The 14456-nt window shown below is 40.5% G+C and overlaps 1 protein-coding gene across 1 annotated transcript in view; it reads left to right on the top strand.

Annotated features, from left to right (window-relative positions):
• Positions 1-13279, top strand: part of LOC142160772 (solute carrier family 2, facilitated glucose transporter member 9-like) — a 43898-nt gene extending 30619 nt beyond the window's left edge. Inside the window, exons 8-12 of the mRNA XM_075215758.1 lie at positions 2518-2628; positions 3511-3612; positions 3725-3800; positions 4187-4314; positions 12249-13279. Of these exons, the coding sequence (XP_075071859.1) occupies positions 2518-2628; positions 3511-3612; positions 3725-3800; positions 4187-4314; positions 12249-12434 (603 nt within the window). The 3' untranslated portion in view covers positions 12435-13279. The remainder of the gene's footprint in view (positions 1-2517; positions 2629-3510; positions 3613-3724; positions 3801-4186; positions 4315-12248) is intronic.
• Positions 13280-14456: the final 1177 nt, after the last annotated feature.

Below are 14456 nucleotides of genomic sequence, written 5' to 3'. Positions count from 1 at the left end.
ACACACAAGGAGCAGAAACCAGGAGGACACGGGAATCAGGAGCCAGGAACAGGTAAGTTACTCTGACACTTCTAGAGTGTCAGAGCGCTGTTTAAATAGGAAGTCCAGATTTGAATTCCCCGCCCAGGTCTAGCGGTCATGTGACCGCCGAACCCGGAAGTGCGGCTTCCGGGTCCGACGGAACGGCGGGGGAGCGAGGAAAGGTAAGTATCGTTACACTTTGTAAAAAAATTATATTTGTGTCATTCTCAAAACTTTTGACCATGACTGTAGATTCTTAATGATGTTTTATTTGAAATGCAATAGGGAACTTGGACACCCTATAATTCTAAACATATACATGATATGTCGTCTTGTTTTAGTTGAAAACATGAATTGGGCCTAAATGCAAAGTCTTCTGATCTTTTAATATGCAGATGTACCTTCCAGACCTAAGATCCAGACCTCCTTCAGATCTAATGAAGCTGGTTCAAAGAGCTTCCTATAAATTATCTTGCATTGAATTTGTCCTGCTAATCAGATACAATGTGCAAGTATAAAAAGTTTACAACCAATTCCCTGAAATCTGGCTGGTTGTAAAGTGCAATTAATCAATGTTAGCCACAGTTTAATTATATGTGAATCTTCTGTCCTTAATTTAACCTAATACAAGCATATGTTGGAAGCTGGACATGCAGTAGTTGTATGATAATCCTCTCTACAGATTATAACAAAATTTAGTTTATGAGAGCCTCCCCTTTTCCTCATCTCTTTGGTTATTTTCAAGCTTCTTGACCTGGCCATTCCCCCACAGCCCATGATGTCAACTACCACTAGCTCACATTCCCCATTCACTTATAACTGACATTGACAGAGCGGTTTTGAGAAAAAAAGTAGGAGATTATAGGACAGAGATAAAATAGTGGCTCTGTAAACTCTGTGGACAGTCTTAGTGGACCTGTCACTTACACATTACTGCTCTCAATGTCATAGACATAAAATGTATATATGCACCGCATGCTGCAAATCCAGACACTCTGTGTGTCCTTTTGATCATATGCCCATGTCCCTCAGCTTCTTAAAGTCTCCTAATCAGTGGACATGACCCAGTTATGACGGATGCCATGATACAATATGAAAATAAATTTGCACTATTTACTGATGATATATTATTATTAGTCTCAATACCTGAGAACTATTATTATTACTTTTAGCTTTATTGTGGGCTACAAGATAAATGTTATTAAATATGAGCTGTTTGTCTGGTCTATTTCAGAAAATATCCTTAAATACCACAAGATTATCCCAATTTAAACTTGCAAAAACAAGGTGAAAAATATAGGTGCTTCTATTCCGTCCAACTTACAAAACCTTTGTAGGTAAAGTGCTGGTAGTAGCAAAATTGGGGAACAAAAAGTGTGGGGTCCCCCTGATTTTACTACAACCAGCACTAGGCTTAGTCAGTCAGGGCTTGTGGCACTATAATTATGATTAATTTTGCGCTAGGCAGGTGTGGGTGTCAGTGTGTGTCCGCTACTAAGCACAGGTTCCTCCACCTAGTAAAACTAGAAGAGAGTGGTACTTATCTTGCGTGACCATGTAGCGAAGGCTGTAGGGGGGCAGCCGTGGTGTGGTTTTGCAGCTGTTGTCCTTGTCCTTGATTGTTGTGGTGGGTTAGTGGTACGTGGAATTAGGGTTGTCTTCAGACGTCAAGCGAGCGGTCAGGTGCAGGACAACATAATACAGGGATAGTCTGTGTGGCAAGATGAAGGAGACAGATGGAGGTGCAGGACGTAACTATTTATAGGGCAGAGGAGAGAGTAATGGGAAAATGGAAGTGGGTAACTAGGAGAGTAAGAAAGGAGGGGGTGAAGGATCGGGAGAGCAGGGAGTGGGGAAAGAGTGAGGATGTGAGTCTATATAGAGTGGTGTGAACCAAAAGAAGTTCCTAAAAGGTATAGCTGTGAAACCACACCATGGCTGCCCCTACAGCCTGTGCTCCACGGTCATGCAAGATAAGTACCACTTGTGGCACTATAGCAGGGGAACCAACCCACAGCAGGTGGATGTATTTCCTAGGGAGTTAGGTCCTTTAAATAAAAGCCCCCCCTCCCAGGGATACCTAGCCCCATGGTGAAAGCACTAGGGTTCTTCCCACACCCCTGGATGTTGGGTGTGGGGTAAGAAAAGTGTTTATAATTTTAAAAAAAGACACCATTTTGAGTTGGTGCACTACAGGTCCCAGAAAGCCATTAACAGTCAGAGCATGCTGGTGCCTGCATGGAAAACTAAGGCATAATTACTATCATTCAAAATAATAATTAGCAGTACACAAAAATCATTACAGCTGAAAAGAATGGAAAGGTCTCGCATTTCAATAAGAAAGAGAACGGCAAAAATTACAAAGGGAAAACACAGGGAAACCCCCCTGTGGAAATCCTACATTTTCTCATGTGAATTAGTTAAATAACTAAATGTAAACATGGGTATTTCATCATTCAAAACAGTTATGGTGTGCTTTCCAACTGTGCGTTTCAGATTTTCTTTTATGCAAGAAGTGTTTTTGTAATTGCTGGCTTGCCTATGGAGAAGATCCCCTATATATCTCTGGGAATGGGAAGCTTCGAGCTCCTGGCTGTCATGCTATCTGTGAGTATAGCCTCTCTGCTCCCGTGACCAATGGAAAGATATGGTGATAACATAAAAAAACACATGCTTTTATGTCCAACTAAATATCCTAGTAAAAGCAATAGAGAAGAGTGTAGATCTGTAGAGAGCAGCAGTGGCAGCTGCAGCAGATCTTGGGAGCCCAGGGAATAGTACTGTGAGCTATATGGGGGCACATGATTATTCATGGACACATGAGGAATTATGGTGCATATAGGACAATATTTTACTATACGGGGGCATGTGAAGCTATGTGGTGACTTTATATAAGAGCATGTGATTCTATGTTGTGGGCATCATCATCAACATTTATTTATATAGCGCCAGCAAATTCCATAGCGCTTTACAATTGGGAACAAACATTAATAAGACAATACTGGGTATATGAGGCATCCCAGGATGGGCAACTTTGCCATCTAAGTGGTCCCAGCAGAATTGTAATATCCAGCTCTAATATACTAAAAAACTAAAAATATGTAAATAAAGCACAAACACAATAATATTATAGCAACTTTTATTGAAATAAATCAACAATTTATTCATTAAAAAAAAATATTCATTTGTAATCCAATGGGATTGGTTTTGTGTAATCCACTGGAATTGTAATCCAAGAGAATTCTTCTTAGTTTGTATTTTTCGCAAGATCTTCCTAGTTTGTAATCCAAGGAAAATGTTCTTTAATTTGTAATCCAAGTGAGAGCTTTTTGATTTGTAATCCAAGGAAATTCTTTTTCTAATCTACGGGAAATAAAAATACAAAAACATAATTTGAGGTGAACTTGCACGCTAGGAGCCCCACCACAGGATGGCTGTGAAGTGAATGGACTGGAAAAGATAGTCATGATGTGTTTCCCCTTCTCGCAGAGTGTGCTGACAGGACACTGTAGAAGAAAAGTTATCCTATTGGGTAGTTACGTGCTCATGGCTACAATGCTGGGACTTCTCACAGTCACTCTGTCACTTCAGGTAAAAACAATTACCTCTATCTAGCCCATACATAGCAGCCTGTGCCATCTGCACTGGTTACTGCAGAAAAGGTGGTGCAGTCAAATAATTTTTTTTTTTGTTTTCCCTTCAGGGCTGGTATGACTGGATCCCCTACTGCAGTGCAGTGTTAATTTTCTTATTCATTTTTTTCTATGGACTGGGCCCAGGTATCTATCCATGACTAGTTCCTTGCCTGTGTTTTTTTATGCATGACATAAAAGCTTATGACATCATCACTTCCTTGTTTTATCATTTAAACATATCAGCAAGGAGTGCAGTCTTCAACAGGCTTGTTATACTGAGCTTACTGCATTGCTGAACTTTGTTGATTTTAATTGTTTAACTAGTATTTTAGAAAAAGTGAAAAAGATTTATGTGCAATTATATTTTCCTGATTACCAAATTTGTGCAAGAGTTACAGATTGTACTAACCATGCTGTTATAAATGTACTATACTAATCTGTATAATGACATACCATTATAATTAAACTGAAGCCTAATGATCATGTGAGCCAATATCCAATGATATATTAACCTTGTCTTTCCTCCATAGGGACACTAACTATTGCAATAGTTATAGAAATGTGTAGTCACTCCTCCCGAGCTGCCATATTTGTGATCATTGGCAGCCTCAATTGGATTGGTCTCTATGTGATTGGGATGACATTTCCCTATGTGGAGGTGCGTATGACATTATAGCAATAGTACCACAGCATACTGACCATTCCTTCTCAGAAATACTAAGGGCAAGAATAAGAGCAAATAAGTGCAATGGGAAACGGACAGAGTAGTCTCTGGGACAAAAAGCACTAATAAATGTTAGGGATGAGGGGAGGAGTAGTGCCGGCAGTATAAGGCAGTACAAAGCTAGGCCTCTGACTCAAATAGGGTGCAAAACTGGTAACTGGCTCCTGGTGTGGTGCGGTGCAGTGCAGCATTTAATAGGTTACTCAACGTTGCAGCAGATACTAACCAGTTCTGGAAACCTGGAGTGCTCTATAAACACATATCAAAGTCCTGAATAGTTCTCCAGTTGACTCTCCTCCTTGAATGGTCATATAGCCGTGGTATTAGCAATAGCCGCAGCAGCAACACTTTAAAGGGCACATGTTGTAGGCAACTGGAACACCTCTGGACTCCCCCTGTACCTCTGGACTGGAGCTGGACTTCCCCTGTACCTCTGGACTGTACCTGGATTTCCCCTGTACCTTTGGACTGGACCTGGACTCCCTCTGTTCCTTTTGGCTGGACCTGGACTCCCTCTGTTTGTCTGGCAGCTTCTGCAGGACCCCTGGAAGCTTACTCTCTGGCAAAGACAGACTCCCCATTGGGATTAGCAGCAGAACCGGATTAAGGCTCTGGGCGGCCCTATGGTTGAAAAGTCTAAATTTAAGAGCATAGTGTTATCATTCATGGGAGAGAGTAAATAGTATCCAGGTAGTAATCAAACCACCTCATAATAATAATTAACTTCCTGATCAGTTAAGCACCTCATAATCATTATATATCTCATTATGCCCTCTTTATCAACAATCACCAATTAAACCCCTATATTATAATTAACCCCCTTATAATTGTTAACTCTGTCATCTCCCCCCTCATAACTATTTAACGTCTTCAGCCTCATTATAGCAATCCCTTTATAATCATTAACTCATCCCCATAATTAAATAACCTATCATTAATTAGCATCATCAAATATTTCCAATCACATTCATTAACCCTCCTCATTACCTCCCTCAGTATCACAAAAAGAACCCCTTCACAGTAATTAACTCCATGAAGGACATGACCCAGCTCATACTTATAATCAGAGCATCATCATAACTAATCCCCGCATCCTCACTATTAACTCATACCACCCAACTTTCCCTATAGTCAGAACAAGGTCAGAACTCCACTGGACAGTCACACCATAATTGAATTGGCAGACAGTCCCTCTCCTACCTGTTCTTACAGCTTTCACTACTTGCTGGTGTCTTAAACTCAGTTGCTGCTGTAACGGATCCTAGAATATATATATATATATATATATATATATATATATATATATAATATATGCACACACACACTGTGTGTATGTATGTAAATATATATAGATAGGTAGATAGATATTCACAGTTCAAGATTGGAAAAGCGTAGCCTGGTGTATAAAACATGAATCATGGATCCATCCTTCCTTGTGTCAACTGTGCAGGCTGGTGGTGGAGGTTTAATGTTGTGAGGGATATTTTCTTTGCACACATTAAGTCCCTTAACACTAATTGAACATTGCATAAATGCCACAGCCTACGTGAGTATTGTTGCTGACCCTACGACCCTGGGCACAGTCTAGCTATCTTCAAATGGCTTCTTCCAGCAGGATAACACACACTGTCACAAAGTAAACATAATTATAAGATAGTTCCACGAACATGACAACGAGTTCAGTATACTCCATTGGCCTCCACAGTCACCAGATATCAATCTAATAGAGCACCTTCGGGATGTGGTGGATCTGGAGATTTGCAGCATGAATGTGCAACCGACAGATCTGTAGCATCTGCGTGATGCTATAATGTCAACATTGATCAGACACATCATGCCACAGCGAATTCAGTCTGTTCTGGAGGCAGTGTCAGACTGGCCCACCGGGATACCGGGAGAATCCCCTGTGGGCCTCGATGCCTTGGGACTACTCCCCCTTTTCTTTGTAGGTGGAGCGCACCCTGGCCCGGCGCTCCGCAGCTGGTTCCCTAAGTCTCAGGTAGTTTGATTTTTAGCTTGATAGCTCTATCGTATTGTAAAAAAACCTTTTAATTGTTGTGTTTTAAGCTTTTCAGCTGTCAGCAGTATAGGGGTTTATGAGATGCTTCATTGTTTTGATTTTATTGGACTGATATGTTCAAACTAGAGATGACCAGGCTCGGTTTACTGAAAACCGAGTCCACCCGAACTTAGGGGATCTAAGTAGGCTCGTGAGCCGGCTAGTTACTTTCGCGCGTCCTCGGATCTGAATCAAGGCAACACGTCATTGTTGCGTTGTCGGATCTTGCGGGTTTTGGATTCCATAAGTACCTCCCTCCCCAGGAGATCCAGCGCCATAGCTTACACAGAAACAGGGGTAGCAGTGTTCTTGTCACTCTCCAGTCTCCAGTCCCATTGCTCAGTGTTCTTATCATTTGACAAAAATTGACTGGAAATGATTGGAAATTAATGTTATTGGGGTTGATAATAATGTAGGTATAAAAAGAGGCAAATTATGTGATTTTAGCAAAAGAAAATAGGGATTTTAGGAAAAAAAACGGGAACCAAAACACGGGGGTCAGTGAACATCTCTAGTTCAAACGATAAGGAAGATGTTTGATGAAATAGCAAGAGAGAGGCTGACTGTATGTATGTGTACAGTACATGTCTACACTCAACACATCCTTTCCAATGTAACCCTTCCACCATATACATCATGTTCTGCTCTTGCTCTGCCTACTTATTTTGTACTTTAAGTGCTTTTAGATAAAGCAAATAAATTGTTCTTAATAAGTTACCAAAAAAATGACATTCTTTAGTTATTTAAGTCCAGGGCATGCAACATGTCAACATATATGAGGTCTGCAATTATCTGTAAAGGGAATGCAGTGTCTCCACTTTCTCAGGTCAACTTATCGCAGAGGGTGATCTGCAAGTTTCATTATGGCTTATAGCAGGGGACGACAACCCCCGGCACGCATGCCAGAGGTGGCACGCAGACCACTTCTGTCTGGCACAGCGGCATTCCGAAGCTGCTTCACTAAAGCAGCCGATGATGGCCGAAACAGAGCTTCTGTATATGCACAGCAGCTCAGTTTCTTGAGTCATTGGCTGCTTTAGTAAGCAGCTCCCAGGTTTCTGGAACGGAAGACGTGTCTTCAAAGGTAAGTGTGAAGCACAATATAAATTGGGGACACAACTATGTGGCATACTATGAATTGAGGGGCACAGCTATGTGGCATACTATGAATTGAGGGGCACAGCTATGTGGCATATTATGATTTGAGGGGCACAGCTATTCGGCATACTATGTATTGAGGGACACTGCTATGTGGCATATTATTAGAAATGCTCAGACTCGGTTCCTCGAGAACCGAGCACACCTGAACTTCGGGAATCTAAATACCGAGCCGAACCAGCTCGGTACTTTTGCGCGCCCTCGGAATTAAAAACGAGGCAAAACTTTATCGTTACGTCGTCGAATCTGGTGAGTTTTGGATTCTGTAAATACCACCCTCCACGGCGATCCAGCGCCATTTCACAGAGGGACACAGAAGGGGTAGCACAGTTCTTGGCAGTCTCTATTGCAGTTGGGCAGCATCATAGGTAGAAAAAAAAGAGGAGGGGTAGCAGTGTTCTTCAAAGTCTCCAGTGACATTCAGGAGAGCTGATAATTGCTAATTGTCATTGCTGAAATAGAAATAATAGTGCTGGCAATCGTGGTCTTCTAAATCTGCAGTCATATTGTACTGTGTTATATAGCTCACACACAAACAGGAGAGCTCAATTCCTAATTGTCATTGCTGAAATAGAAATAATAGGGTTGGCAGTTTTGTTTTAAATCTGCAGTCACATTGTACCGTGTAATCTAGCTCACACACAAACAGGAGAGCTCAATTCCTAATTGTCATTGCTGAAATAGAAATAATAGGGTTGGCAGTTTTGTTCTAAATCTGCAGTCAAATTGTACTGTGTTATCTAGCTAACACACCAACAGGACAGCTCCATTGCTAATTGTCATTGCTGAAATAGAAATAATAGGGCTGCAGTCTTGGTCTAAATCTGCAGTCACATTGTACTGTGTTATATAGCTCACACACCAACAGGACAGCTCCATTGCTAATTGTCAATGCTGAAATAGAAATAATAGGGTTGGCAGTGTTCTTCAAAATCTGCAGTTACATTGTACTGTGCCATAGCTCACCCAGAAATAGGAGAGGTGACACTATTTAGTGTTGCAACAGAAATTGTAATAATAGCGCTGTCAGTGTTCTTAAAAGTCTCCAGTAACATTCTACTGTTCCATAGCTCATACCAAAACAGGAGGGGTGGCAGTGTCCTTGTCACATTGTTCTTGTTACTCTCCAGTCTCAGTCATGATGATACGAATCCCTCTACCTCATGTGCTAAAGCCTATGTTCAAGTGCATGGTGGTTTTAAGTCAGGGAAAGCAAAATGTAAATAAAAAGCTTGTACCTTTTAAAGAAAAAAAAACCTTTCAAATAAAGGTGAAAGTTTATTGTAGAAAGACATAAAATTGCCAATGTGCCATTCTACCCAAAATATTACCAAGCATACCTTCATCAGCTAGATTTCAGCAACTGCAATCTACACTGTCATCATATTCACCCACATCAGTGTGTACATCATCCTCAAACAATACTAATTCATCCCCACTGGAATCCACCATCACAGAAGTCTGATGTAATTGCCGGTAATGGCCTTCCTCATGGAATTTTTAGTTCATTTTACGGAAGAGTTGTCACAAGTTTTGGGCAATTCTTTTACACCAGACCAAATGTCAAAATGTTGTGCAGACTCATCTGCATCACCATTTTGACATTGTGTCTTGGGAAACCTTTTTCCTAGCAGCAATTTCTAGAGAAACTGAAGGAGTAGACATCATTTGGTATGTACCACTTGAGCTGTCAGCTTGCTGACCAGGATCTCATTGCATCTCTTGAGATCTGGGTCAGTTGGAAAGAAACAGAAGACATAACTCTTAAACCTAGGATCATTCACAGCTGCCAAAATATAGTGATCCGATTACAAGATGGTGTTAAGTCTCAGATCCTGGCAAAATGCCGAAAATGACCCGAATTATTTCGGGACACAGACCGCATCTCCTGCATGTTACTTTTTTTAAAAAGCTTGGTTGATTGTGTGAGCAAAATGGGGAATGTGATGCAATTCCTCCCGCTGTAATGCTCTAACAATATTGGTGGCGTTATCAGAAATCACATATCCTCAGGAGAGTCCAATCAGGATAAGCCATGTTGCAATGACATCCCTTAGTTTTTCAAACAGGTTGTCAGCGGTATTACCTCTGAGCTGCGCCTTATCTCGTCTCTGATAACCACCTCTCACTCCCGCCTATAAGACTTCTCCCGTGCTGCTCCCCACTTATGGAATTCCCTACCATGCTCAATCAGACTTTCCCACAGCCTTCAAATCTTTAGATGCTCTTTGAAAGCCCATCTCTTTTTTAGAGGTGACCTTATCCTCAATAACACTATTTAGTGTTGGGGCTTTATAGGGAGGGTAATAGGTTTATTGCATGCAAATACTAATTATTTAATGTCTGGGCTGCTTGAGGGAGTAGGTGTATTAATTAAATGTAAATACTATTAATTAATGTCTTTGAGGGGAATATGTTTATTTTGTAAATGTCAATACTATTAATTTAATGTCAGGGCTGTTTGCCTAATTATTAAACGTGGGAGCTATTCATTTAGCAATGAAACTGGTTTAGGAAAGGGGGTAGAGTGTGCCCTCATTGCTAAGCTTTCCATATTTAATGTGCCTAACCCTTTTAGGCAAAGGCAGATCCTACCCAGTACTATAACGGTGTACTTAATAAAGTAGCCACTGAGAGTGTAAAAATATATTACATGGCCAAAGTTATGTGGACATGCCTTCTAATTAGTGTGTTTGGCCAATTCAGCCACACCCATTGCTAATAGGTGCATAGAATCAAGCATACAGACATGCAGTCTCCATAGTCAAACATTAGCAGTATAATGGGTCATACAGAAGAGCTCAGTAACTTTCAAGTCAGTTTGTCAAATTCTTGCCCTACTAGAGCTGCCCTGGTTAACTGTAAGTGCTGTTATTGTGAAGTCAAAATGTCTAGGAGCAACAGAAGTTCAGCTGTGAGACAGCACATGAAATGGTAGTCAGGAGATTCAAGGTTTAGTTTTCCATGGGTGAGCAAATGCTACACAATCCTAAGATCAACATGCGTAATATCAAACATTGACTGGAGTGGTGTACAGCACACTACCATTGTATTCTGGAGCAGTGGAAATGCATTCTCTAAAGTGACAAATCACACTTCAGCATCTGGCAGTCAGATGGATTTTTCTGGGTTTGGTGGTTCCAGAAAAATGCTTTTTACCTGAATGCGTACTGCCAATTGTGTACCTCCAACTTTGTGGCAACAGTTTAGGAAGGCCCTTTTATATTCCAACATGACTGTGACCTGGTGCAAAAAGCTGAGCTTAGTATGGTAGAAATTGACTGTCCTACACAGAGCCCTGACCTCAACACCATTTGAACACCTTTCAGATGAATTGTAATAGCGAATGTGAGGTGGGACTTATTGGCTGGCATCAGTGGCCCACCTCACTAATGCTACTGCGGCTAAATGGATGCAAATCCCCACAGCCATAAAGAGGGAGTCTATGGTTTTGGAATGAGATGTGCAACAAGCATTTATGGATGTAATGTTCGGGTGTGCAAATACATTTGCCCATTTAGTGTATTTATATTTTTTTCTACAATAGAAAACTGTCTCTAGACAGCTGCAAAACCCAAACATGACATACTGTCTCAGAAGTCTAATCATTTCCACACAAAACACATACCAATATAAAAAGATAAGTACATTTGCAATGATATACATGTGCAATGATATGCATTGCACTTCTAATTAATATAAATATCTACAATAAGTTATTTCTATGTGTTCCAGCCACAGCTTCTATGGCCATACGTATGCTTGATTTAAATGTGTTTTTAAAACAAAAAGGATAATACATTCATTTTGCGTGCCTTATTAAATCAGGCACTGTATGAGGAGCATATTGTCAATGGAGCCAGGAGCAAAGATACAAGACATGGGGGTGTGTTTATCAATGTGTGAAAAGCCCTAAATTCACTGGGTTTAGGGCTTCTCCCTATTAATAAAGCATTTGCCTTTGAGGGGGCCTCCTTGTTTTTCTTTGTTTACTTTACTATTTATTTTTTCCCAGAATCTAGCATTGTAAATCTAAATTCAGGCTTACCTTCTCTTCATCGCTCTTCCTGCCTGCTTCTCTGCTTCTTCTTGTCTTCTTCTTGTCTTCCTGGCTGCTCTCAGCTCCTCTCCACTGACAGCATCATGACATCATAACGGTGCAGGGAGCCGTAACGACACAGGGCAGCACCACATTCATATTCACCTGGGGTCTGAAGCATGGCAAAATAGCGGGCAGCTATTGTACCCTCTCTGGCTTGCGCACTGGGAGGATGAACCGCCTTCATTACGGCCCTGTCGTTGTGGAGCTGAGCATTGCTCAGCTGCCCTGGTAACTTTTTATTGATGAATAGGGCAATAGAAAATTTGATCTTGTTGTGATAGGCATGCTATAAAATCTTCAATATTGCAGGGTCAGAATAAATAGACCCCATGGAGTATAGGTGAGCTAGGATGTGAGGTGAGAACCTTGTATCTGCAGCCTGCAGCATCTATTGGAATAAATTTTCTGCACCAATGTAATTTTTCTGCTTCATGTGTGTCCAGTAGCATCAGGCATATTATGGTCATCACTGTTCATTCACACTAGGAGAATTGGTTTAAAGGCTCAGTCGTTACTACTCTGACTTCACTTTTTCTTCTCTATTTTTAGGCTGGCCTTGGTCATTACTGCTTCCTCATCTTTCTTGTCAACATGATGGCCTCAGTAACATTCCTATTCTTCTTCCAACCAGAGACAAAGGGGAAGACTTTAAAGCAAATCACAATTGAATTCAACAGACTGAACTTCAAAGGGCAAAAAATACAGAAGCCAGTAGAGCTTTCAATCAGCCTGTGAACACCCATACATTGTTTACTCTGGACCTCATTTACAATGCTCACTGTGGACCACATTTAGCGATAGCAGCAAAGCAAAAATAGGAGCAAATTTGTACCTCTGCAAAATCATGTTGTACTGCAAGAGAGAGGGGCATGTTCAAAATGTGAGAATAAATTTAGAGATGGGTGTGGGCGTGTCCTAGATCAACTCTAAATTGCAGTGTAAAAAGAAAATCTGTCCAGTATTTGTGCATTACATGCAAAAGCAGGCAGGATTTTCACAGCATGGACCTCTGCATCCTTGCATTGCAACATGGTTTGTCCAGGAGCAAATCTGCTCTTTTTTTTTCTTATTAGTCTAGCTTACTAAATAAGGCCCTGTATACGCCTTGGTTTTGCACCACTAGGTGGCCTGCTGGAGCAAATCAAGGGGCACTCCTACTGTACTCTTTGCACCTCTGCATATTAGGAGTGCAACTAGATTTGTGAGGAGCCGTAAAACTGAAGAGCTGTACTGTGCAAAAGTGTAAATGTTACATGAAAAGTGTAACCTCACTTCAGAACCACACCTTTCATTAAATAAAACGTTTCACATTTTTGCTAAAGTACTTCTCGGCTTATCATCATTTGGCTTAATATTAATAATTATGAGAGAGAAGCAACATAAGGACAGCTTTTATTACATGTGGCACTTGTGCGTTTTGAAGCTTATTTTAAAAAATTGGACAAATTATGTCGAAAAATTTGTTTACTCTGTAGAAATGCAAGTGCAAATGCATGTTATTAAAATTATAGGATGAGACTGTTGTAAAACACTACGGAATATGCTGGCGCTATATAAATAAATGTTGATGATAATGATGAGACTGGAAATGGCTGTGAGCTCATTCGTACAGCAAGGAACTCCCCTAAAAGTTTCCAAAGTTTACACTTTCCATTCCTTTCTCATTTTAATAATATTGCTGCAAAAAATGAAATTGCATTTCTGCACTGCTCCACAAAACTAAAAGTACCAGTGCTTCTTGTTAAGCAAACCTTTAACCTACTGCATCCCACATAATCCTCCTTATAATCATTTAGCCTCATCATAACAACCTATTCAACATCATTAACCTGTTTTTAATTATAACTATCTTCATAATTAATTAACCCCATCATTATTAATTAATCCATTTTACATTAACCCCCTTAATCATTATTGATCCTGAAATTATGGAATCTGTTCTGATGTGGTTTAGCTGCACTAATAACTCATTGCATGTGTGTTGCTATGTTTCTCTTAAATCGCTATGCAATCACTCTGTCCATGCTGTTCTACTACAATTGTCCTGTCAACTGTGAGTGAGTGATATGTGTGCACCACATACATTAGATGCAAGGGTGTAACTAGCAATCAACATGCCCCTCCAGACCCTGCAAATGCTTAGAAAAGCAGAGGGGGCCACCGGAGAGGATGAACATTCAGTGCCGGACATCACCACTTAGAACTCATTACTTATCTCAGTACAATAGACTGTCATAGTCCAATTGAAAGAAAATCTTCTTATTTTCTTTCTTCATTCAATGGGGAAAAACGGATGAAATTGATGTGTCTGGACACTAATGCTAAATGGTCTAAGCAAGGCATCACCAGTACTTTGCAGACAACCACAAGAGACCAGTCTAGGAAGCTATTTGTTATTGGATGATGCTGAATGGGGCTCCAGGTGACGCCATGCTTTAATTATTTAGTGGGGCCAAGCTGTTTGATGTGCCACCAACATCACTAATGAAAAAAATATAGAATTACACCTGGTAGATATTATAATCCAGTGGATGCAATCCTGCAGGGAATTCAATAAATTGGTGTCAAGCATTACACTTCCCTATTTTGTGTCCCCCTGCAAAAGTACATCAGAGTAGGACAACAGAAAACAGGAATGGCTAAGTAATAAAGTAAATGTGTATATGTAGCTATATGTGTATTTATATTTATATATTAGTATGGGATTCAAACACATTTTGTGAGCAGTAGCAGGAAATAAAAATGTATTTTATATAT

This window comes from Mixophyes fleayi, chromosome 1 (assembly GCF_038048845.1).
Source record: "Mixophyes fleayi isolate aMixFle1 chromosome 1, aMixFle1.hap1, whole genome shotgun sequence".
NCBI lineage: Eukaryota > Metazoa > Chordata > Amphibia > Anura > Limnodynastidae > Mixophyes > Mixophyes fleayi.
The sequence above is the reverse complement of the archived record's forward strand: the minus strand, read 5'-3'. Positions and strand labels throughout refer to the sequence as shown.